The sequence below is a fragment of the Salvia splendens genome, chromosome 3 (genome assembly GCF_004379255.2).
Source record: "Salvia splendens isolate huo1 chromosome 3, SspV2, whole genome shotgun sequence".
NCBI classification, from domain to species: Eukaryota; Viridiplantae; Streptophyta; class Magnoliopsida; order Lamiales; family Lamiaceae; genus Salvia; species Salvia splendens.
The window spans coordinates 1607356-1634758 of NC_056034.1; the positions used below are offsets into that span (position 1 = coordinate 1607356).

General features: G+C 37.8%; 2 protein-coding genes and 1 pseudogene across 2 annotated transcripts; 1 reads left to right on the plus strand and 2 right to left on the minus strand.

Moving 5' to 3' along the window:
- Positions 1–4960: 4960 nt before the first annotated feature.
- LOC121795414 (IAA-amino acid hydrolase ILR1-like 1) lies at positions 4961–7176 on the plus strand. Its single transcript, XM_042193943.1, has 5 exons — positions 4961–5070; positions 5164–5245; positions 5534–5845; positions 5963–6091; positions 6160–7176. Exons 1-5 carry the CDS (start codon positions 4961–4963, stop codon positions 6568–6570), a joined length of 1044 nt encoding a protein of 347 aa, XP_042049877.1. The 3' UTR covers positions 6571–7176.
- Positions 7177–11231: 4055 nt separating this feature from the next.
- On the minus strand, positions 11232–16553 carry LOC121794235 (annotated as a pseudogene).
- Positions 11275–14154, minus strand: LOC121794233. Its single transcript, XM_042192314.1, has 2 exons — positions 13695–14154; positions 11275–12630 (listed from the first exon to the last, which is right to left on the minus strand). Exon 2 carries the CDS (start codon positions 12624–12626, stop codon positions 11493–11495), a length of 1134 nt encoding a protein of 377 aa, XP_042048248.1. The 5' UTR covers positions 12627–12630; positions 13695–14154; the 3' UTR covers positions 11275–11492.
- Positions 16554–27403: the final 10850 nt, after the last annotated feature.

A 27403-nucleotide genomic window follows, 5' to 3' on the forward strand; every position in this document is an offset into this window, starting at 1 on the left:
CATAGCATCTATACCCCTTTTGGTTAATCCCGTAGCCCACAAAGACACACTTGGTAGCACAGTGTGACAACTTTGTTCTTTCATGTTTTGGAATATGGACATAAACGGTACAGCCGAAGACTTTGGGTTGGAGATTCACGTGTGTGGGTATTTTGGTGAGTTTGGAGAGTATTTCGAGAGGGTTTTTTTTTGTTTAGGATTTTAGTGGGAAGTCGGTTTATGAGGTAGATGGAGGTAGCAACAGCTTCGGGCCAGAAATAGGTAGGGACTTTAGAGTCAAACATCAAAGCTCGGGTGATTTCGAGTATGGTTCGGTTTTTCCTTTCTGCTACCCCGTTTTGTTCTGGTGTATAAGGGCACGTGGTTTGATGGATCAGGCCTTTTTCGGTAAAGAAGTTCGTCATTCTTTGGTTTACAAATTCCCTCCCATTGTCGGATCGAAGGGTCTTAATAGTGGTCTGGAATTGGGTTTGGATAATGTTAAAGAAAAGAATGAATTTATCAATTACTTCAGACTTGTGTTTCATAAAATATACCCATGTCATCCTAGTGCAATCATCCACAAAAATAACAAAATATTTCAAACCATTACCCCCAATAATAGGTGCAGGCCCCCACACATCAACATGAACAAGAGAAAAAACAGAATTCATACGGGTATTCGTAGATTTAAATGATTGTCTGTGGCTCTTGGCCAAAACGCAAGTCTCACATGAAAAATCTTTTGGAATAGAGAGTTTAGGAAAAAGTAAACTAAAATAACCAGGGGAAGGGTGTCCCAGTCGTTGGTGCCACAGCCAAATCTCTCGTTTCGTGGTCCTGTGAGCCAGCATCACACTGCCTTGGTGAGCTATCTCGTCCACGTAATAGAGCCCTTGGTTCTCAGTGCCACGCCCAAGTATCTTCCTCGTCCGAATATTCTGCAAAATACAGAAGTCGGGGTACATTAGCAATGTGCAATTCAACTCTTTCGTCACATGGCTTATAGACATCAATCTCTGGGACAGTGTAGGAACATAAAGACAGTTTGACAATCTCAGGGTTGGGGAAATTTCAATAGTGCCCGCCCCAACTACAGTAATTAACTCCCCACTCGCGGTTTGTATATAGGTTTTAGTAATGTCACTGAAACTACAAAAATCATCTTTATTGGGAGTCATAGTGTCAGTAGCTCCACAGTCGAATATCCAACCTCGTTTTTCACTCTCATTATCCATTTTCACGGTAAAAGCAGCGGAAATATGGTCCAATGGCTCAAATTTATTTTAAGTGGGATGGGGCTCAATTTCGCATTTTCCAAACAATCAGGGGGTTCTTCACAATAATTTAGAATCTAGGGTTCCTTATGCAATTTATTCCCAGTTGGGGGGCTTTTATGCAAACAATGGGGTCAATTCTTTAATTTCAGCATGCTTTGGGGTGAATTATGCGAATAAGTAAAAAAGGAGGATTGAAAAGGGAATATTGGGTTAGGGTTTTTAACCCTAGACCTGGTACCTCCTTGGCTCCCGCCGCCGAATCCATTTCGGCTCCCTGTCTTTCCGGTGAAATTGCCTGCACCGATTACTCCACCACCGTTCCCGCCTCCGCTGGGAGCTTCCGATTCCTCTTTCTGTTTTCCCCGATTGGTCACCATATCCCGATTTCCAGTCGGCATTTTCGTCGCATCATTTCCGACAGAAATTCCAACCGCCATTCGTGCCTTCGCCGTCTGCCGTTCCTCCCACCATTCGGGATACCCGTGTAGTTGGAAGCAGGTGTCCCAGGTGTGCTTTTGCATCCCACAGTGGGAACACCACAATTTGGATTTATCGACCGGTTTGTTCCCCGGGCGATGAGCGGTGGTGGTTTGTCGTGGGGCTACGCCCCTGGACCCCTGTCGTGGGCCTTGTGCCGCCAGCCCGTGTCCAATTCCAGGTGATTCCCCCCGCCGTGGCCTTGGGTGTTCGAGTTTGGGGATTCGGGTGGCCCCAATCGCCGACGGGCCGCCTCCTTTTTAACCCAACCATAGGCGGTTTCCAGCGGTGGTGGTGACGCCTCCTTGAGGATATCTCGTCTGATTTCTTCGTGTTCTTCGTTCAATCCCGCCAGGAATCGGAGTAGTCTTTTGGTGTTGGTGTAGACTCTGAATTGGTTGATTCCTTTCTCGCAGCAGTCGACCGGTTGCTTCTGGCATCGGTCGATATTGATCCACATCCCGTGGATTTTCCGATAGTATGTTTCCAGATCCATATTCCCCTGTTTAATGGTGTTTGCTTTGTCTTCTAGGTCATACACGAGGTAGAGGTCCACCTCACTCTCGTATGTGGTGGCTAGGCTATCCCAAATCGCCTTGGCCGATTGACGGTGAGCGAAATCTGCAATAATATCATGTTCGATATTATCTACTATCCAAGAAAAGACGATTAAATCCGTCTCTTCCCAATCGTCATACTCCTTGGTTCCCGGCAGTGGTGGAGCCGGTTTCCCGGTTATGTGAGAGCAGTCTCCCCTACTCCCTATCGCGACCTTCATCAGCCGCGACCACAGTGGGTAATTTCCTCCGTTGAGTTTGAACGCGACGGTAACGTTCTTACTCGCTCGTATCTTACTGCTTGATGATTCTGAATCCATTTGTTTCTCATCGTCTGGCATTTTGATTACTGATTTGAATTGGTTTGCTCACTGATTTCTTTGTTGATTTGGCCGAGATTGGTATAGGGTGGGGCTGTGATGATCAGAAAATCTGAGCCCTAGTTCAATTCTGGCTCGGATGCCATGTTAAGAATAGGTTTGGGAATATGTATTTCATTCGAATTGTTCATTTGTGTACACAATTAAATGCCTCTTTATAGGCTCAATAATACATCTTAAGGTAAGTTCATAACCCTAATCAAATCTCCTTGTCACGACCACAACTCCCTAGTCAAAGAAAGTGTAGCTATTTCGCAACTAAACATACTGAATTGTCTCAACTCATCAAGAATATTGTTTAATTCAAGGAAACACTGTCTGAATGTGATAAGGATAACATGTACGGAATCAGAGTGAATTCTGGGACATTGTCTTTACTAAAACAAGTCTAAATTGGCGCAACGGAAGAGTACCAAGACAGATGTAATATGTACGAAGACATACTACACCAGCTATCCTTCTACTTATTTAGTCTTCTGTCCCAACACCTCCTCTGCCTCGACCGATCAACCTGCACATTTAGGAAAACAATATGCAGGGCTGAGTACTTGATATACTCAGTGAGCTTATGCCGAAAACTGTTTTCTTTTAGTTGTCAGCCAAGCTGGGTGAACGCGGGGTTTTTCTGAAAACAAGTCCCGGTCACTAAAATCTATGATTTCTTTCTGAAAATAGACTGCGGTCTTTTAAACCTCTGATGATATGCCATATCAAACTGTGTGAATCGGGAATGTGGCCACATTCCACGATCACTGGGTCGGCCAACCTGGCGCTAGCTCACGACCCCTAGACCGGCCAACCTGGCGCTAGCTCACGGTCCATATGTGTACACTAGTCCGAGTAGGATTTACTGACCTACTGAGACCCGAATTCGATTTAACTGGTTTGGCATAGCCAACAGATAGACAATCATAAATAAAACATGGCATGACAACTCATTCAAATAATCATGTTTTTACATAAGACACGCTTTAAAGAAAGAAGAGAAAGCCCACCTCAATTGCTTAAACTCTTGCAAAACGGGTGCTTTCCTTTCCTGAGATTACGCGTCGAGCGACGACGTTCCTTTACAAAATTTAATATACTTAAATTAGGCTTTAAATAATTGTTTATCTTGCATGTATGCATGCCTAAGGGCGTGCTCTTTTATTTTATCTCTTTCTTTCTAAAACTTAGAGATCTAAATTCTTTAATTAAAACTGTACTATTAAAGTCCGCTTTAATTATTCAACGAATACTATCCCACACGGCCTCTCTTCCGTGGCTTAGGAATTAATTCCAGAAATAAATTCTTAGGCCCCTAAAGGGATTAATAATTCTGGCCCAGACTATTTACTTTTCGGCCCACCTTAACTAATTGGCCCATTCTCTTCTCCTTCTCATTTATTTATCTGAGGCCCAAATGTTAAAAATAATTGGGCATGGCCCAATTACTTCCTTCACCACCACATCGCTGATCTGCCTCTTTCTTCCTTTTAACCACTTCGCTGTCTAGTTTATCATTTAAGCATTTCTGAATCGATGTTTAGACAGTAATTGGGTTCAACGCTACTAGCTTGTATAACTAAGCATATTGTCGCTTTAGAATTCTGCTGTGAACACTACCTATGTTCTGGAAATCTTTACAAGCTGTGGTTTCTAGCGTGTGGTGTGAAAAAGCTTAGCTTCCTCTCATCTTAAGCATGTTATGTGTTGGCTAGAGGCCTATTATGCTGTGCTTAAGTTTCTCTACCATGAGCATATGCATATGTTCTATTGCTATGAGAGGGTGTTGTTTACTTACTGAAAATGTTTTTGAGATTGCTGTCTTTGACTCGGCTTCTTCCCCTCTACCTCGGTTCTTCCTCACTTCCACTCACTGCTTCTGCCTTTACCTCCCTCACTCCTCCACTTGCTGCTCAACTTAGTGAGTAATTTGTGGTGTGATGGAGGGGGAACCGAAGGGGGTTGGTATATTTATGCACAGCTTGTAACTGAAAGCTGCTAAGTTCGTTGTGTGGCTGGAAAAAGGGAGTCTTAGGCTGTGCAAAACCCGGCTGGCATTCTGTGGTTTTGCAGAGCATGTACTCTGAATTTTGGCTTCTTTCCCAACTGATTCTGGTGTTTCTTGGCGGTGTACTCGTGAGCTGGATGAGCCTTTGGCTCCTGGCTATATTCTGATGCCATAACCGAAATTTGGTGCTTTGTGCTGCCTTGAACCCTAGCTTATTTATGGGTTTGTCTCCTTATGGCAGGTGCACAACAATAAGATCTTGCTGCTGATATCCTTGGCAGTAGCGGATGGATAATGAGTACCAATCTGAAAATCTCAGCCTTGCAGAGTGTAGTTACTGGGGTGGAATGGTGCTGGCTGGAGTTTGCCTCTTTCGGCCCAGCTCAGCCTCCCCTTTTCGAAAGGTAAGGTTTCCCTTTCCCTTTTTTTTTCTAGAACCTGGTATTAGTTCATCTTTTATCCCATGAATCTAAGTCTCATTTATGTGTGTTCGGCAGGCACGCGAGAGGCCTATTTCCGCTGGTTGTACGCCTTCTAATTCGGCACAACGACTATCAAGAATCTGGACCGAAACCCCTTGTTAGAGAGGCCCGAAATTTGTAGTTCTCGGCTGTAATAGTGTAGGGAAAGTTTATTTCCAATATTTTTCTTTTGTCAACATTTGTAAATTAAAGCTTAGCTTGAAATTCTGGAAATTGTATTTGTACCCCTTTCAAGAAATAAAAATACTCATTCATTCTTAAATAAAGTTCTAGCATTTTATTTCATAACTCTCGAGAATCTAAGTCTCGGATATTACACTCTTATACAAGGTAAGTATCAATTACTGATGTTCGTTAGTTCTGTTGATCTACTTGGAGGTGACAGGGAACCGTTGTTCTTGTTTTCCAACCAGCTGAAGAAGGAGGTGGAGCAAAGAAGATGATCGAATATGGATCTATCGATAATGTCCAGGCAATATTCGGCCTGCATAATGACCCTCTTGTGCCTCTCGGTCAGGTGGCGTGCAGGCCTGGTCCGATCGCTGCTGGCAGTGGCAGGTTTCAAGCTGAGATAAGTGGCAAAGGCGGCCACGCAGCCATTCCTCAGCATGCAATCGACCTCATACTAGCTGCTTCGAATGTGATAGTCAGCTTACAACAGCTCGTCTCCCGGGAATCTGATCCTCTTGACTCTCAGGTACTCTCTAGCTGATTCCTACGTGCGTGAATTGAATGTTTGGTTCCTGCTTCCAACATTCTCTCAAACGCCAGCTTCAGATTCTATGATCCCGTTTAACACAATTCATTTCAACAGGTGGTTACAGTTGCTAAATTCCAAGGAGGAGGCGCATTCAATGTCATTCCGGACTCGGTTGCCATTGGTGGCACGTTTCGTGCCTTTTCAGTGAAGAGCTTACTGTATCTGAAGCAGAGGATCGAGGAGGTAACGCGTCGGGCGTTTCTTTTCATCTCCATCCGTTCCCCGGTCATTGTTTGTCTCTGAAGCTGCAGGTCATTGTCGGGCAAGCTGCTGTGCAAAGATGCAACGCGATTGTCACCTTCAACAATGAAGACATGCCCATGTATCCCCCTACCGTTAATGACAAAGAGCTCCACAAACACTTCCAACGAGTTGCAGTCGACATGCTTGGCACTTCCAAAGTTACAGATTACAATCCTGTGATGGGAGGAGAGGACTTCTCCTTTTACCAGGAGAGGATACCCGGTTACTTCTTTATACTCGGAACAAAAGACGAGGCAGCACAGGAACGGCCAGCTCTGCTACACTCGCCCTACTACAATTTCAACGAGTACTCGCTTCCTGTTGGTGCTGCCCTACATGCGTCACTGGCTGTTAGGTACCTTCTTGAGAGCCAGACGGGAAATCCTACTGGTAATGAACATCGCCACGATGAGCTGTGATCTATGTCGATGAGTCGCATACAATCTCGGTCTGAGTTTTCGGCTAGAAGATGCAAGATTATAGCCTTGTTTTGAGTCATTGTGTAAATTTGTGATATTAGGAGTGTTTGATTAGTTGCTGCATAAAATTTGTGGCTAATTATGAATTCAAAACATGTATAGGCTGAGAAAAGAAACCATGGATAACATAATACGAATAAATGCAACTTAGTTGGTAAGACGTTTCCTCATTGGTTCAGAATTACTTCAAAGATGATCTGTTCAGTTCATGTAAATAATGATTATTGATATTTAGTCAAGAAACCAACTTAGAAAAAGTTCATGTATAAATTGATATTTAGGGAAGAATAAACTTGAAAAAAGTTGATAAAAGTGAATTAATCAAGGTGTTCAATCAAAATAAATTTAATTTTCTTACATTGTCTTTTGCCAAAAAAAAAATTTAACTCTCTTATGTGAATTATATCGCATCAAAATGATCACGAGTAACGGCGGATCCAAGAAATGAAATTAGTAGAGTTGGAAATTTCATTCGCTTTTATATGAAACAAAATAAATTTGAGCAAAAAATGAAAAAAACTTTGAAAATGGAAAAACGTAAACAAAATTTTCGACTATAATAATCCACAGAAAAATCAATTCATTTTGTTGAAAAAAAAATACAAAGATTGCCATGAAAACAAAAGCAAAGATGACAATTTCAAATCCTCATCCAAACTAGATAGATTGGCAAAACTCCATAATATTCAAAATAATCTCTCTATGATATGATTTCACTAGAAGAAGAGACAAATAGGAATAACCTTAGCTCTAGTATCATGCTAGACTATTAATTTAAAATTCACATCTATCTGTTACACAACTATAATCCTCTCCTATATCTAAATATATCAAAAAAAATGGAGTCAGAAAATAATATTTCTCTCAATACCCAAAGAATTTGGAAGAGTTTTCTAATAAATGATCCAAAGCACTAGGGGCAATTTTCCTAGCAAACAGGAAACACACTGTAGTAGGCTGGTTATTGTACAAGCATGGCTGACCTTCAGAGATCTTCTTGAAGAACGTCGCCGGGTGGGCCCTGATACGAGTATATCTTCGGAAATATCTCTCATATCTTTATTATTATATTATCATATCTTTTCCATATATTTGTTATCTTATTCACCAAGTTAGGTTATTCATAGGAGTATTATAAATAGGACCTATTGTTATTCTCATTAATCAATCAATGAAATAATCGTTTATCGCCTTTCTTGTTTCTTTATCGTTTTTCTGCAAACCCTAGTTGTCGACGGGATTTCGCCTCCTGGGACTTCTAATCTATCTTCCGGCATCGCGTTAAGGAGATTATCCTTAACAAACTGGTGCTTTCATCTTGTTCTCATCCTCCCATCTTCATTCATGGACGAAGTCTATCTCGGAATGGGGAGAATGGAGTCCCTGATCAGGCCGTGCACCACAATAGCGACGCACGCCCCAGAGAATTCGACAGCCGCAATGCTGGAGAATATTCTCGCTAGGTTCTACCGAATCGAGACCCGATTGATTGAGCATGAGCGTAGGGTAGCAGCCACGCTCCCTCCGTTGCGCCCAGAACCTGACCCACCCGACGGGCCCCCGCTGTACGCCGCCGCTTAGCAGCCTTACCAGCCCTACCAACCACCATCGGCTCCTTATCTGCTTGAGATATACCCGCCGCTGGAGCCTTACTACCAGCAGCCGCAGCCGACGTATGGGCATGCTCCGTACTTTTTGCCGCAACCCCATCACCAAAATCCTAACACTTATGGGTACCCGCCTGTGTCGCCTAGACAGCTAGAACCGGTTAGAACCCGACTCCCGACCTGCTGGGACCCACCGCACGAGTGGCAGCCCTCCTCTTAGGAACAACCCGCTCCATACCCCGACCAGCTTGATTGGCAGAAGGCATATCAGCCTTACACTCAACCCCCACACGCGGACCATCATCCCTATGCGTGGCCGCAACCGCCGAGCCATCACCTTCGACACTATGACCTCCCTCTGCCTGAGCAGCCTTACTACCAAGGAGCACCGCAGCAGCAAAGCACATCATCGTCTATTGAGCTGCCGCCCTACCATGCCGCTCCAAGACCTTGGCAGCCCTTGCAACCACTGTCGATGACAACCCCATTATTTGTCTCAAGCTCAAGGAAAAAAGAGGAGGATGCAAATCTGCCCGATGGTGAAGAAAAACTTTGTGCGAGGAAGAAGAGGTTGATAGAACTTAATAGGATGTTGAAGCAGAACGAGAAAGAGAATGACTCTGCTGAAAAAGAGGTCAACAAGGATTTTTTGAAGCTGATCGAGAAAGGGATAAAATATGAAGATCTTAAATCTAAGTTAGAGAAGACGGAAAAATATTTAAGGGTGCTGCTTGAGAAGCCGAGAAAAAACAAGAAGATGGAGATTCAGAGCCTCGTTGCAATCGAGATAAAAGAGCATGACCTTGAAGTGGAAATGGAAGAGCAAAAGACTGGAGAGTTGGTTCAGAAGTGTTGGGGTACAAACCCATCCCACATCGGATGAAATAGGGAAGTTGGAAGGTGTATATAATTCCTGTCCAACCCCAATTAGTTTGAGGCCTTTTGGGAGTGACCCAAAAGCAAATCCGTGCGGGCTTGACCCAAAGCGGACAATATCAAACTAATGTTGCAGTCGACGATCCTAACAAGTGGTATCAGAGCCCAGGTGGCTATGGGTTATGCCTGGATGAGCCCCGGTTAGGGTCGGGCCCAGGATGACCCAGGGGCCAGGGCTGGAACGACCCATGTTTGTGTCAGCTGCGTTCCCGATGTGGTCTCGGTTTGAGGGGAGGTTTGTTGGGGTACAAACCCATCCCACATCGGATGAAATAGGGAAGTTGGAAGGTGTATATAATTCCTGTCCAACCCCAATTAGTTTGAGGCCTTTTGGGAGTGACCCAAAAGCAAATCCGTGCGGGCTTGACCCAAAGCGGACAATATCAAACTAATGTTGCAGTCGACAATCCTAACAAGAAGGAGCACGCAATCAGCCATATGATGAAAATATTGAAAAAGAGGGGTCTGACTTGTGCGTATGATCCAGGAGGGAATAGCCCGCCAAAGCTTATGTTCGCGATACTTTTCATTGTGTCGTGGTTCCCACCTTGAGGACAAGGTGGATTTTAACCGTGGGGAAGTTGATACGAGTATATCTTCGAAAATATCTCTCATATCTTTATTATTATATTATCATATCTTTTCCATATATTTGTTATCTAATTCACCAAGTTAGGTTATTCATAGGAGTATTATAAATAAGACCTATTGTTATTCTTATTAATCAATCAATGAAATAATCGTTTCGCCTTTCTTGTTTTCTTTATCGTTTTTCTGCAAACCCTAGTTGTCGACGGGATTTCACCTCCTGGGACTTCTAATCTATCTTCCGGCATCGCGCTAAGGAGAGTATCCTTAACAGCCCCTGTGACACCTCAACCCCTCTGATGTATGCACTTACTATAAATAAATTTCTTATCATAAAAGCAATCGATACACGTGTCTAATTCATAGAACACACATATTATATAACTCTAAAATTCAACATTCATCCAGCACATATTTCAAAACATCCTGTAAAGTAGTGAAACCCTCTCACAACTCTATATACTATACATTTATCTACATGCGAAACTGATGAGGAGGAGAAAGTTGCCAATATGCGTCAGCTGCCAAACCTGATAACACTTTAATCTCACATGATACAATATCAAGCATACTCTTTTATCAAAACATATAATCAGAAACAATACATCTCATACTTTAAAAACAAACCATTTCATATTCATATGCATATGCCTCTCTGATCAATTTATTATTCTGTGACAGTCAAGCCTGGTATCTGCCCGGGATTTCCAATATAATTGACCCGTAGGTCCCATTATGATTTGACCTGAAGGTCCCACTGTAATATGACCCGAAGGTCCCAATATGTTTGACCCGAAGGTCCCAATATGATTGACCCGAAGGTCCCAATATGTTTGACCCGAAGGTCCCAATATGATTGACCCGAAGGTCCCACTATGATTTGACCCGAAGGTCCCAATATGTTGACCCGAAGGTCCCAATATATCCACTGTAATTTCAGATCCAGGGCAAAACCGTCACAGATCCTTTTTAATCCAATGATTCACATCATAAGGATCATAAACATATCATTTGCACCAATAACATATTCATACCATATTCCATCAAATTACTCAATATATCTAAACAAACATGTCCATTTCAGCAATCAAATATTCATATCATATTCGACCATCAATATCAAATAATTCATAATCATATCAACTTCACATCATATAATCACATAATTCACTCCAATTCAACATATAACAATGAACCACATAACACATGTAAAACTAAAAGTGTGATTTATACACACCTGATTAGGATAGATAACCTGGTCAAACACTAGCTCTTGATTCCCGATCTACGTTCCTTGATCCTCTCAAAAATTCATAAGTGTAGAATTTCTCTCTCCTTTTCCCCCTTCTTCCCTTTTTTTTAACCTTTTTCAACTCCTTTATATATATGACGAAGCTTACTTCAGAAGCTAAACCGAAGCTTACCTCAGAAGCTAAATACGAAGCTTACATCAGAAGCTAAATACGAAGCTTACCTCAGAAGCTAAATACGAAGCTTACCTCAGAAGCTAAACTAATACAAAGAGTTACTTTCTTTTCTTTCCATATTCTCACTACATATTACTATAAATCCCATGCACACATTTTCCATGCACAAGACACTTAGTATTAAGCACACATACACATTTGCATAACTAATATATAATAAAATATGTAATTATGCCATATGATGTATGATTTGGGTCACGGATGTCACAATTCTTCCCCTCTTTAGGAATTTTGTCCGCAAAATTCATTTCTTTCTAATACTTGCACTCATAGTCTGTCCTCTTCCACGACCTCGATTATTACTTGCACTCGATGCTGCGGGTCGCACATTCTGTACTGTTGGTTCCGTCGCTGCTCTTCCACTCGATATCATGTTAGGCCGAAGTGGGCATTCCCTATAATAGTGTCCTTGTTGACCGCAGTGAAAGCAACCTCCTATAATTAGTCGACACTCTCCTGTATGTGGTCGTCCACAGTGCACGCATAAAGGTCGTGCACGTGCTGTCACACCAGATCCTCGTCCCCACTCATAACTAAAAGGTGGTGCACGTCCGCCTCTTTGACCCAATTTACCTCCTCTACTGAAACTCGATGCCGAAGAAAAAGAACTAGGCCTTTTTGAAATGTTCGAGCTTGATTCACCCCTATACTCCGGTGGTCCCCTCTTTTGTCTTTGAATATACACATGTCTTTCTTTCACTAGTCTTTCTGCTCGTATAGCTGCTGCACGTAGATCATTATAAGTACGAAAGTCTGAAGGTGTGATTTTGCTTCTTATCTCGTATATCAATCCTTCTTCAAAACGTCTGCACTTATCTTGTTCTGTAGGTAGCAATGCCGATGCATAACGAGAAAGCTGAGTAAACTTCACTTCATAATCTGCAACTGATATAGATCCTTGTTTAAGGGACAAAAACTCTCTTTGCTTCTCATCACGATACACTGGTGGCATATACTTATCACTGAACTCTCTCAAGAAGTCATCCCAACTGAGTACTGGAGGATGTATCATAGCTCGTGGGACAGTCTCCCACCAATAGTAAGCATCGCCCTGAAGAAGAGACACTGCATAATCAAAACGTTCTTCTGTAATACAACCCATCTGATTAAACACACGCTCTGTCCTCTTCAACCATATCTCAGCCTCGGCAGGATCAGTAGTCCCAACAAAGTCAACGGCTCCCATCTTTCGTAGTTCTTTAAAATTTTTACCCCTTGGTCTCATTTCTAGCCCCTGTACTTCTTGTTCAACCTGCCTATGTATTGGCTGGCTACCCCGAGATGATGCAACAGGTGTATCAGATGCTTCTGCAGTTGATGAATTATGCGGGGCGGCTGACCCTTCTCTCCTCGATGACGTATGTTCAGGAATATCCATGTTCCTGATTATTCAAATGCAAATGCAACTTATACCCAATACGTATCATATGCAATGTATGGATGCAATGTCCCAGCGGGATTTTATCCCCGCTCTGATACCACCTAAATGTGACACCTCAACCCCTCTGATGTATGCACTTACTATAAATAAATTTCTTATCATAAAAGCAATCGATACACGTGTCTAATTCATAGAACACACATATTATATAACTCTAAAATTCAACATTCATCCAGCACATATTTCAAAACATCCTGTAAAGTAGTGAAACCCTCTCACAACTCTATATACTATACATTTATCTACATGCGAAACTGATGAGGAGGAGAAAGTTGCCAATATGCGTCAGCTGCCAAACCTGATAACACTTTAATCTCACATGATACAATATCAAGCATACTCTTTTATCAAAACATATAATCAGAAACAATACATCTCATACTTTAAAAACAAACCATTTCATATTCATATGCATATGCCTCTCTGATCAATTTATTATTCTGTGACAGTCAAGCCTGGTATCTGCCCGGGATTTCCAATATAATTGACCCGTAGGTCCCATTATGATTTGACCTGAAGGTCCCACTGTAATATGACCCGAAGGTCCCAATATGTTTGACCCGAAGGTCCCAATATGATTGACCCGAAGGTCCCAATATGTTTGACCCGAAGGTCCCAATATGATTGACCCGAAGGTCCCACTATGATTTGACCCGAAGGTCCCAATATGTTGACCCGAAGGTCCCAATATATCCACTGTAATTTCAGATCCAGGGCAAAACCGTCACAGATCCTTTTTAATCCAATGATTCACATCATAAGGATCATAAACATATCATTTGCACCAATAACATATTCATACCATATTCCATCAAATTACTCAATATATCTAAACAAACATGTCCATTTCAGCAATCAAATATTCATATCATATTCGACCATCAATATCAAATAATTCATAATCATATCAACTTCACATCATATAATCACATAATTCACTCCAATTCAACATATAACAATGAACCACATAACACATGTAAAACTAAAAGTGTGATTTATACACACCTGATTAGGATAGATAACCTGGTCAAACACTAGCTCTTGATTCCCGATCTACGTTCCTTGATCCTCTCAAAAATTCATAAGTGTAGAATTTCTCTCTCCTTTTCCCCCTTCTTCCCTTTTTTTTAACCTTTTTCAACTCCTTTATATATATGACGAAGCTTACTTCAGAAGCTAAACCGAAGCTTACCTCAGAAGCTAAATACGAAGCTTACATCAGAAGCTAAATACGAAGCTTACCTCAGAAGCTAAATACGAAGCTTACCTCAGAAGCTAAACTAATACAAAGAGTTACTTTCTTTTCTTTCCATATTCTCACTACATATTACTATAAATCCCATGCACACATTTTCCATGCACAAGACACTTAGTATTAAGCACACATACACATTTGCATAACTAATATATAATAAAATATGTAATTATGCCATATGATGTATGATTTGGGTCACGGATGTCACAGCCCCGCCCCTCGACCAGTCGACCCACGTGAGGCTCCTGTTTGCTAGCAGATGAGGAGACTTAATGCTCAGCATTGTCGGGAAGTAGTGCTCGTCCACGTAGCAGAACGGCCTGCAGAACTGCTCGAAAGCGGGGTAGTACGTGGTGTCGGCGACGACGTCCACGGCCAGTTTCCTGCTGACCTCGAACCACTGGGACCCTTTGAGTCAGTCGGTAAGGTTGATTAGCGGCGACATGTTGCGATTGTAGCGCCCTCGGCCGTACAGGCCGGGCTCATCGAACGCGCCCATGAAGCTGGACAGGGTTCGGGATATGTAGTGGTAGACGATGCTGAAGCGCTGGAGGGGGATGCAGGCCACTGAGAGAAGGACGAACCACTCGTTGGAGATGTCGAGCAGAGTGTTGGCGAGGAGACGTCTTTCGGCGTCGCACATACTCATCCTTCCCCACTCAACAGCCTAAAGAAACAAAAGTAGGGATATGAATCAACAGAGTCAATCTAACAAAGTGTTTGCTACATCATCGAGACCTCGACCTCGACCTCAAGCCTCGTCGTAGCATTTTGGTACATAATAGAGTAAAATATGTCAATTACTCGAACCAATTGTAAGAATGACAATGAGAAAATTCATCAATTACTTCTGAAGACTATACTAATTGACATTTCTAGACAAGCATATTGAGCAATGTATAACGGATTAACAAGAAATCCTGGTTCGAAACTACTCTTAGAACTATAAAGGCCATCGAGTTGTAGTTCCAGTACTTCTTATTGCAAGAACTAAAGGAAAATGGTGTGCTGATAAAAGAGTTTATTCTGTTATATACATATCGATCTGTATTGATCGGAAAATGCAGAAAAAACTCGACTTTGTATAACGCCAACTTCCATTAGGCTTCAATTCATTGTTCATTCAAGGAACTTGTTTCATTTTCACCTTAGCTATAGAAAATTGATTTATTAGTGATCAGAGTGTAAGTAGCATATATTTAAGCAAAAAAAAGGAAATCTTCGAACCAACAATCAGATTTCGATGAGATCATACCTGGCTCGGAATGTGCCTGCCATAAAAAAACTGATGAGTCCTGAAAATCCGGCTGATAGGAAGGCAATGAATGAACATAGATCGAGTACAGCTTCTCGTTTCCCTTAAAAAACCTCTCCCAAAGAGGTGCAAGAGGCAAGTTGCCTTTGGCTAAGAACATGAATGCAATCTTGGGCGTTCGTTTGAAGGGGTACTTTTTAATATTGGGCACAAACGAAGCTCGCCAAAAGATCTCCGTGTCGTTCATCTTGTGCAAAAGGCTAGCAGGAGGTCTAATCCAGCTTCGTATGCTCAATGGCTCTTCGACACAGGGCTGGAAACTCGAGTGAACCACGGGAACATCGTTCTGCAACTTGAGATGCCGGCTGGCGTACATACTGAGAAACGAAACGAGTATGCCTAATCCCAGTAAGAGCAAGAGAAACTGAAGTAGACCCAGTGGGAAAGGGCGGTGAGATTGGTTTGTGGCTCTAACACTAGACTTCCTCCAACAAACCTTCCTCCAACAAACTAGAACTCCCCACTTTTGGTAGCATCTTCAATTCAAAAATTGGGCAAAATCAACCCTAATTAAGGCATAACCACAAAAATAAAATCACAGCCTTGAATAATCAAAAGCACATCCTATACAAGAGCAATTAGCAAAGAATAAATAATTAGAGATTCAGCATAACATCTTTTTATACAGAATCCAAAAAGCAAGAAATTTGAAAAAAGACAAGATTTTTAACAGCATCCTTAATTTAAGAACTAGCAATTGCTCTTGCCTTTGCAAAATCAGCCCTAATTACACAAAAATAAAATCACAGCCTTGAATAATTAAAAGCACTTTCTAATCAAGAGCAATTGGCTAAGAATAAATCAGTAAAGATTCAGCATTTCATATTTGACAAAATTATAGATTCAATAAAAAAATCTAACAAAAATCAGAATCAGAAAACATCAGCAAATAAGCAAAAAGGTAAAGTATACTTACCAAAAGAGAAGCTCTGAGCTTGTAATATTCCAGAGCCAAAATGCTTCAAAAAGACAAGATTTTGCAGCTGATTTTGTAGACAAAGTCGTGAATGAGAGCGAGAAACGCAGAAAAATAAGACGATTTCGAGCTCTGGAGCAGCAAAAAGTGAGGTTTTTTATGCTGTGACCATTCAATAAATTCGGAGCGAGTGGTCAAGAAATCTAATTTATGATTCATCAAGATGAAACGTTTCGAGATAGAAACGAAACCGATTTTGATTTCTTGGGCCACCATTCTCTGACTTGAATGTGAGAGAGAGAGAGAGAGGTGGAGGATGAAGAAGAAGAATCTAGGACATGTTTTAGGTGTTGTTGAGTGATTTGTCGGAAATTTGAATTTTAGGCAATTCAAACCATTTCGATTGTAGGGAAAACCATATATTTTGCATTTAATTAGTTTCCGCACAAATCCATGTGATTTTGCATTAATTTTTTCATGTATATTCATGACAATTGAATATAGCTATAATTTTTATTTTCATCAAGAACCACAAACTAAAACTCCTTTTTTTATATTAAATAATATAATAAAATTTACATAAACTATTTATATTTTCATTTTCTAATAAAAATATAATTTGTTAAATATGCAAATTTTTGTGAGCTAAGATATTCGAATGATTGAAGAGATTTTTTAAAATTTTGGAGTCATATAATTTCGATGATTTAAAGTTTAAACTTATGAGCTTTGACGATACTGTAAACAAAATAGTAGTATAAGATAAAAATTTGTGGGATTACTAATTTTTAGTTTGCGTAAAATGTGGAAATATCAGAAATTATTTATTGAGAATTTAATGAATTTTTATCCATGATTATATTTTATTTAATACTTTATTCATGTTATTGTTGAGTCATATTACGATTTGGTTGTTCCAGGTTACAATAATTTTATTAATATTTTAAACATAACATATCTCATCTCTTTTATTTTTTTCTTTTATTTTATCTTCTCTTTATTTTTCTCTTAATTTTTATTCTCTATCCATTTAAAAGAGTAAATATTTATTCATTAATATTTATGCTCTAAAACCCATGATCTTCCAATGAAAAATGCTAATTGGCCTATCACATTCTGGTATAAAGTGATGTATAACAATTATTTGCTTGACTAGGACTAATTTGTTGTTTATTCAGATCACTCTAGATTAATTAATTATAGACTATTATGGAGGTTAATACTCTCTCCTCTAGGCTTTCAAAAAAAAAAATTTTTAGAGATCGACACATATTTTATTTATGAGCAATTAATCTAATATTAGAGAAAAAGAGGAAAAAAATCATCAAATTAATATTAGTAGATGTTGAACTAATTTCCTTCCTTAAAAAAAAGATATTGAACTAACATCATTAATATATTAGAGTGAACTGCATCAAAGGGCCCTAACTTTTCGCTGTGTAACAGCAGATGCCCCTAACTTTTAAAAATCCAACTAGAGGGATCTAACAAAATATGTAATCACAAAATGTGTTTTTTCGGACCACAACACCCTCAGGGCTCAAAAGGTCAAAATCGTCATTTTGTATGACTGACACTGCTGCATGCACTATTGATGTGATGGCGAAAGGTTGATGTGACAACTTATAAAGTTACACTGTACACTGTTCCATATTTATTTTGTCTTATACTAGTAATAGTTTAGCGCTTAGGAATTCCTTATAATCTATACATATATAAAAGTTGAGTTTTGGGGGTATTTTGGGAATTACAAATTTTGGTTTGGGATTATAATGTGCCATTATAAATATTTAAATGAAATTATAATGTGTATGTTTTTATTGTTGTTATAATAAAACCAATTTGAATATTTATGCAATAATGAATTCCTTCATGTGGCTATTACATGTGTAACAATCAACTACACATTAAATTGTATATAAGTGCATAATTGACAAACATGGTATGAAACGTAAAAAATAAATTACGTGACATTAATTGAATAAATAACAATGGGATTACTAAAGGTCAAGAAGAATAGCAAAACCACAGTAAAGATTATTAATTAAGTTCTTTTAATCTTTATCAAACCATTAAATATAATAATTATTGCAATATAACCTTAATTCTCTTTAAAGCACCCAATTTAATAAGCAAAAAACCGATTGGAACCAACATTAATAATATTTTTGTAACTTTTGGTATTGGGGAATTTAAAAAGCTTTTCATTTATTCTTATGTTTAATAGAGAAAGTGAAAGGTTTTGGAAGAGCCCCTACGTTGTTTTACTATAAATATATGACATTTGACATTTTATAATATACACATTCCTAAATGGAATTTGCTTTGGTGGCTTTGGTTGTGTCGCAGCGTCGGAATTGATTTTGTAGGCCTTGCATGTCGACGGGAATGGTGGGATAAAAAAATAGTGAGCAAGATAAGTGTAGAGTGTAGATTGTACCATTACAATATTTGTCAACATTTTGGAGAAAGTTGACTCGTGTTTAGGTATTCTTCTGATTCTTCATCAATATTGTTACAACATTGAGTTAGTTTCTTTTGTTATACGAATTCTTTTTTGTATATTAGTAATATTTTATTTGCGCCCTCAAATCGCTCTATCGTGATTGTGGATTATTTTTCTAATTTGGGCTTTGACTTTGTTTTTTAAATTCATCAGATGTTGAAGATGAGCTCTAAGTTGGAATATCGGCGTTGTCGGAGACTTTTTGGAAGATGGGCTACGTCAATCATGCCCTAACACATACATCAATAATTTTCTCCATTTTTCTTTCGTTAAACATTAAATTGTAATCAACATGTGTTTGTGATGTATCTTTTTGTATTAGAGATTGAAAGTATTTTTATTGACGTGTGTTTTGTGTTCAAATTTTAGTTTCGAAACTTATTTATACGAATTTTAATTCGTATTGTACATTGTTATTATTATATACATTTGTGAGTTTGCAATTTATATCATGTTGTTTCTCATTTTAAAAATGTTGGACTCACGTTTCTAATTAGTACAAGTAGAATTATGTTGGCATATGTTTTCTCATATTGTACATTGTTATTATTATATACATTTGTAAGATTTTCAAGAGACATGACGGTTATGATCAATTATTTTATAATTGAGCAAATAATTTGTTGATCCAAACTAATTAACAGTAATAAAATGTATGCCAACAAAAACGTTTTTGGCCTTTGACTTTCTATCTCTTCTAACCTCTATCATTATAATTGGGAATTAAAACTTTTGGTTTGATTTTTTAGTTGTATGACTTTTTCACATCTTTATTTTTATCTATCTATCTATCCTATATAAAATGTGAGTTTTGACATTTTTTCAAAAATATTTATAAATTTTGTACTTATTCTGAAATATTTACAAGTTACAGGATCAATTTGAATATTTATGAAATAACTACTTCCTTGCCATTACATGAACAAACGTTACTTTTCAACAACGTCTGAAATTCCAACGTTGATTGATAATGATTCATTGTAAATACAAATTTAAAATCAATATGACCGTTTCATCTTAAATGCAGTCATTCTTTATAATTAAAAATTATTAATTGATTAATGAATCTATAAATTTTAGAGTTATTATATTGAAAGATCAACTAATTAAATGCTACATCTTTGACTTTTAATATATAAGCATAAAACGCTTCTTATTTATATAAACTTAAATACTAATTAATCTCCACATTTATCACTACGTATAGCTCTTAATAAGTAAAAAACAACCATTGAGTTACTATCAAATCTTCTATAAATACCAATTCTATTAATAAAAAAATACTATTTCAATAAAGATGCTTTTGTTCGTCAAATCATGTGGGGTATTATCTTTCTCTCCAAGCTATTTAATCTAATTTGTGTTTTTAATTATGTTATTTTACTTTTGATGCTTATCTTATTTTAGTTTCTTATCTTTCCTTTTTATTACTATATTTTATTATATTCATTATATTATTGCAAGCAATTTAAAAATAAATGTGGGCAACTATTTTATAAAATCCTCACTTATTTTTGCAGGTATACTTTTGTCTTGAGAAAGCTTCAAAAGTAACAATTCTGCACCAAGATATAAATCCACAACTGTTGGTTTGAAAAAATAGATATTATCATATGGGAAGACATAGTTAGTTGGAGATTTGTGGCTATTCAGATATACCTTACTTAACTAAATTATAAACAATTCAAGATATTGACAGATTGGTTTACCTCTCTTGCTTTCATTCTTGCTTTCAAGAACTACATTACTGCTTGCATACTTGCTTTCAAGAGCAACATTATGAAGTTACAATTTTTCTTATATACAATTTTTCTTAGACATATTAGAATTTCATTGGCTATTGAAAAAACTTGAATTTCATAAAACAATTAAACTTAAGCATGGAATTTGAAAACCTGCTAATAATGATGCATTGCTTTCCACGTCTATTGCTTGTGCAACATGAAGCATGGAGTTTGTGAGAAAATTAATAATATAATACAAATTTATTTAATTCAATCATTTAATTTTCTTTCTAATTTTTAGCGTCTTTTATATTTCATTACTTTGATTAATAATAATATATAAAATACAATCCAATAAAATTTAATCGTAGTTAATAACGTATTGATATAAAATTTACAATTGCCAATTTGTGGGGCTTTAATATTGAGGAAATTAAAAGGTTTTATTTTAAAATAACTAATGAATTTAGGACATAAACATTTGTATGCAAAGTTGTAGTACTAATATTGAAAACGGTAGGGATATTTTCCATGTGCAATATAATTGTTCGGTATAATATCTATATACCATATTACTTTTATATTTTGAATTATATTTTTCTGTATTATAGATCTAAATTAGTTACAATCTAACACTATAATTATGCATCTATCCCTAAAATTATGGAATTAAATTAGTGTTAGGTTTTGAGTTTTCAAATAAAATTATATTCATTTAAAGTTTAATTATATATTACAAAATTGTATTTGTGGATTCCGTTAAGATTTGAAAATTAATTCTACAATAATTACTTGAACTAATTTATTTATGAATATAATATTGACATTAATTGACTATGTATTATTTTAATTTCTTTATTTTGCTATTCTTATTATTGTACTTTTGGGGTTGTTTATAATACTTTTTTTCATAATTTACGAATTAGTATTATTTTATTTACTAAAGTTAAGTTTTATTAATATTTATTTTAAAGTTAGGGGTTTAGAATTTAGGTTTAAAGGTTTGGGTTTTTACTGTATAGGGTCACTATATTGTAATGAAATGAAGCTCGACTAGGAAGTGTATCACCAGTGCAATTATAACTTTTGATAAACAATATCTTGGAACTCATTAGGAGAAGTGGTAATTATACATTCTTTAGGTTTTTCTGTTTTATGTGATGTAAATTTGCTTTATTTTTTAGTCATACGGCCAGAGTCATTTTTCCATTTTATAAAAATAATGTACAGTATTATTTTCCACGTGTTTATATTTTAGCAGCATCTTAACTTCCTTCGTTTATTTTTACTAAGCGGGCGAAAAGTTTTGGTTTTTACTGAATTTTGATTGATGTTTCAATATCCCCGTGATATCAAAGTCTCTACATTGGTATAAAAGTACAATTATATAAAATCCATAATGATATTTAGGGACATTTAATATTGCCACTGATTGGTATTTATAAGTATGAGGAATAAAGACCTTTTGTTGTATGAGTATGCAGATTAACCGAAAGGTTGTAAAGTAAATTCTGATATTATTGCTTCAATGGCCTTCCATTTCATTTTCTACAATTTATTATACATTTATTCGTTACTCATTTCATACAATTACAATGGCAGAAATTATTGTCATTCATTTTCCAAAATTTGATAACATTTACGTAACGCTTAGTTTTTAATTTTTGGGAAATTAAAAGGTTTTAAAATTTTTAATAATAGGTGAAGAAAGTGAAAAGGTTTTGAGGAGTTATCTTCTATTTTTTGGACTATAAATATGACATTTGGTAATTTATCCACTCAAATATTTTTTTTCATCACGTTTTCCACTCCTTATTTTCCAATACTCTTCATATTGTTTAACATGAAGTTATGATATTCTTTTTATTTTTTTCTATTATTAAAGTTTTTTAAAGTGATTACCAAAGTAAAATTGAACTGGGATAGAGGGAGGATTTTATTTATATTTGGCTCATTTGTTGTTCATGATGATTATATTTTGACATTTTTTTTGGCCACCTATTTTGACGTTAAGGGTTTAGGATTTAGGTTTCAAGGTTTTAGTTTTTAGCGTATTAGGGTCACTATATTGCAATGTAATGAAGCTCGACTATGATAAAGTATAGTACTGATTTAAATAGATACATAATACAAAAAAGATTCCACACAATTTTGTGACAATATTATTCTGCGTCGGCGCGTTTATACTTCAAAATACAATTTTAAAACCGTTTTGAGGTTTGAAAAGCTATCGTCCAATTTTAAAACTTGCAATACTACCAATTTGTTATCGGAATCAAAACTTGATTTTGTGTTAGTCAATTAACAATTTAAAATCGTATGATACAAAAATATTTCATCGTGCATCGCACGTGGGTTAAAACTAGTTAGAATTAAAATAACAACGCCGCCTTCTTCTTTTTTTTGGAAGGGTAATTTAGAAAAAGGAATGAAAAAGCAGGAAGAAAGAGGCAAAGCGGCGTCGTTTCAAGGCACAACACGATGGTCCTATTGCAGACAAGACAATTATACGAAACCTTACTGGCCTAATTGTAATATTATTGCCTAATTTAGAAAAAGGAATTAAAAAGCACGATTGCTGGCCACCTATTGCACACAAGACAGCCCCTGCACATGCAGACTATGTGTAGTACGTAAAAGGTCTAAACTGGCCTTTAGCCCATTTGGATATTTTCGTCCAGAAAATGGCAAAATATACATGTTTTGTGATTACATATTTTGTTAGATCCCTCTGGTGGGATTTTTAAAAGTTAAGGGTCTCTACTGTTACATAACGAAAAGTTATGGCCATTTGGTGCAGTTCACTCAATATATTAAGAGTTTCAAATGATATAAGCTAACTATGTAGTAATTTTTATAAATGGATCAAAATGGCAAAAAACAGACCGTCCAGTAATACCCATTATAGATATTCATATTCAGGCCCATTGTTTATAGATACCCAGTAATTTTTATAAACAAATTCCACGCTTAACATAAGCTGCACAATTTATCCTTTTTGTTATAGTTGGTTCTGACATCTCGTTTCTTCCCTATTTAATTTATAGATAACGATATTAATCAAATCGAATCGGGATAACGCCTCCTGCATGGTATGCTGCATAGTTACATTCAGGCCCAGAAGCTGTTTGTTGAAATGCAAGTAAGGAATCTGCACACAGGTAATTGTTTCATCAATTTCTACCATTTGATTTCGTTAAAATTTAAAATGTAGATAACGTTTTTATTGGAATAGCATACGTATATCTGCCATTTATCCATCCTTTTGTGGCCAGGAATTCAGATTGAGATTTTATTTTGTCGCCCCTATCAACGACACCACCAATGGTAACATCCTTTCCGTTAATCCTCGGCACGATCGTAATTACCACCGTAACTACCACCACCAATGGTAACATCCTTCAAGCTCAGCTTCAGCGACCCTCTTATCTGTGCGGCAGCTGCGCATACGCGTACCCCGGCCTGTCCAGGGTCACCAGACTTGTCGTCTTCGTTGTTCACTAACACATCAAACTTCACCAGCTTCGTGCAGTCCGTCTGTATCTACTCCAACACCAGCCAATCATCGGCGTTGCCCTTGCTCAGCTTCACCACCACAACCCTTACCGTTTCTTTTAAACCGACAAAGGAACACCTTCTCCGGCCCAAGCGCCCCTCTCGCGATATCCTTCGTCTTCACCAATCCACCTTATTCGTAGGCCTGTAGCATGCCACAGCGTCTCGATCTTCTGGTATTGTTACGGACTCAATTCCCACATCGGTTGTGAGAACAACTGGTGTGGGGTATATAGACTAAATGGGTCTCTTTCACCTAACAGGCTAGTCTTTTGGGATGAGTTCTCTTGTTGGTCTGTATCAATTGGTGTTTTCATTGAAACCCAAAAGGCTCAGAGTGGTGGCCGAGCAACGAACTCGTCGTTACCAACGATTACGTTTGGGACCGACTTGGAGTAATGACCCACGGAGTGGTGGCCGGGAAAAGAATCCGTCGTGACCAATGTGGCTGTGACCAACGAGAACTCCTAGTGGTGGCCTGATACACGTGGTCGTGACCAACGAGGACGTTGGCCTTAAAGGAGGGTCGAATGTTACGGACTCAATTTCCACATCGGTTGTGAGAACAACTGGTGTGTGGTATATAGACTAAATGGGCTCTTTCACCTAACAGGCTAGTCTTTTGGGATGAGTTCTCCTATTTGGTCTGTATCACGTACTTGTACCCCAATGCCATGTTGTAGGTGCAATTGCCCGATCACCCGCCCTCATCTTGTCGTAGACTGGAAGGAGGCGTTGAGGTAGTCCGGATCCCCGATCGTTTTCTGACAATTCGTCTTGATCCTCTGCCAAATCGTCCACAGCATGTCGACGTTGGAGTGGTGGGTGAAGAAGACGGGTTCTCGGGCCGCAGAGTAGAAGTTTCCGAGATCTTCGGTGTATGGCATAGAATGGGTGCATGTCCCGGGGGTAAAAGTCCTCAGTTACCTTATCTACTTTGGTAAGGGTGGTGGGTGGCTGGAGGCATTAAGTCCTTTAGACTAATGGGTGTCAGCCCCTCTGGAGTCCAATAGGCAAACCTGGTGGCTTCCCTAAAGCTAGTGAACATTGTTCTTTGGTGCTGTGGGGCTGCCTTGTAGGCCATGATGATTTAAACCTTAGCTAATAGTGCAATTGGTTTCCCAGAATAATGTCCAAGGTGGAGTATATTGATTATATGGGCTATTTCTGTGGTGGACTATTATTTGGGCCTGGGAATTAAATTGGCCCAGATGATGCTTTGGGCTTGTGTTTGCCCTAGCCCAATTCTCGGATGATATACCCCTCTCCACTCTCTCTCACCGCTACAGATTCAACACTCTCTCACTTATCTCTCTGCTCTCTCACCTGTTGTGCTTCCCTTGCTTATTTCTTCTTCTCCGATGAGTCTCCGGTTGTTTCACAATGACGGTTATTTGAGTGATTAATGTTGTGTGAGTGTGGGAGAAAGCAACTGGTTCGGTTGCTTGTGTTCCTGAGAAACTAGGGTTTCTGGTTTGAAAGGTTTCCTTAAGTTTGTGTTCGGTGAGGGGTTAGATCCGGTGTTGAGGAGTGGTTTGGGGTCGGTATCCGTGTATGAGGTTATGCACTTGAGGAATCGACTGTGCTCCCTTGGATCTTGGTGTCTGGTGAATAGATCTGTACTATTAGCGGGTGGCTGAGCCATAACTACGAGATCTATTCAAATTCTTTGTGTTCTATCTTATTTCTGCATGATTTGTTTAGATCCGAAAGGATCTCTCCTTGTCTACTAACTAGGGTTTTCAAGTGTGCTCTCGGAGGTTCTTGGATGCATTCAGTTTAGGATTGCATGGCCCGAGATCATTAACTAGTTACCACTGTAGTAGCTAGGATTTGTCTTTGTAAATCAACCGCGTGGGTGATAGTTTGATTGAGCTATCTTATTCAAGACCAAAGAAGTCTTGGTAATTATTGAATCCGGACAGTCTAATCCCTACACTAACCCCTACCAATATTTTTTTAAGTCCACCTTGATCATTTTTATATGCAGAGATTTTCCTTCAACCCTGCATGTGTCCTTGCTAGAAACATTTAAAATTACTTAATCGTAACTAATCTTATTAACATTTAATTGATTAATTATTCAGTGAGTACGGCGATACGATTTTTTTTATTTGTTTAATGTAAGGAAGGCGTCGTCTTAGATTTTATTTTGATTCGTATTTGTAGCGGTTCAGCAAAAATACTAGTACTGATATTTTCACATGTTTTCTGATACGAGGAGACTCGTATCAGAGATAACTATGAGAAATCGCTGAGAAGATATTGGTTCGTTCGCAGGAGACTAGATTAGGTTTAATAAAAAATTAAATAACTTATTCCTTTCACGGTTTTCAATATATAGGGACCCATGTTTTGAAATTAAATTGATCTTGTGAGAATAGGTATATCTCTTAATTACTTTGAAGATTACAATAGTGTTTATTATTGTTTGATGGGACTTTTGAGAACGATTATTTTGTTATAAGTTACAGTACGTACTGAATTGAGATGACCACGGAATTAAAAATATTTGTTAGCTAAACGATGGTATAAAATACTGTTCTACAAGTCGACAACAAAGGCCAGCAATAATGCATAAATTTTGAGGAAAAAGACTGAATAAAACAAAGGATCTACTATTAATTAATAATAATGCAGTTTCCTCATGTCATTCTTTTTAAACTTGTACTATAACTAAAGGTGAATGCGAATACATTTGCCAAACAATTACTTAATTTTATCAAATTTAAATTTAAGAATTGAATTAAAATAATCTATACAAATTTAAATACATGGACTTCTAATTCCAACACTATTAATTTCAAGATCTCAATCGGATCCTAAGAGTTCTTTAACAAGACTAATTCAAAAAAAACTTTTGTGAGTTTTTATTAGCAAAAAATTGTCTTTAAAAAATAATAACAAAATTATCTAATCTAAAATATGTCTTGTTACCATATTTTATTTAATCTCAACTTATGATTAATGTGATAGTTGATAAGCCGTTCGCTGAAGTATATAATTCTATGATAACATAATTATTTAACATAAAATATGTGTTTGTATCATATTTGTTTAATCTCATGTTTATTATTATAAATGTGATGACTAGATTAGGTTTAATAAAAAATTAAATAACTTATTCCTTTCACGGTTTTCAATATATGGGGACCCATGTTTTGAAATTAAATTGATCTTGTGAGAATAGGTGCGGTTCAAGAGGCAGAAGCTACGAATCAACCCACAGCGACCGCTGACTAAGGTGCAGCGGCCTGCTGGGAAAACGCGGCGCACAGATTTGACCTACTTTCTCCCTATGATTTACATACTTGGCTACATTTTTCCTTAATTAAGGCTGGACGAAAATATGGCTATATATACCCCCTCAAACCTCTTCAACAAAGATCTTCTTTTTGCTACATAATTCCAGAAGCATATATTTGAGAGTTCTTCTTTGATCA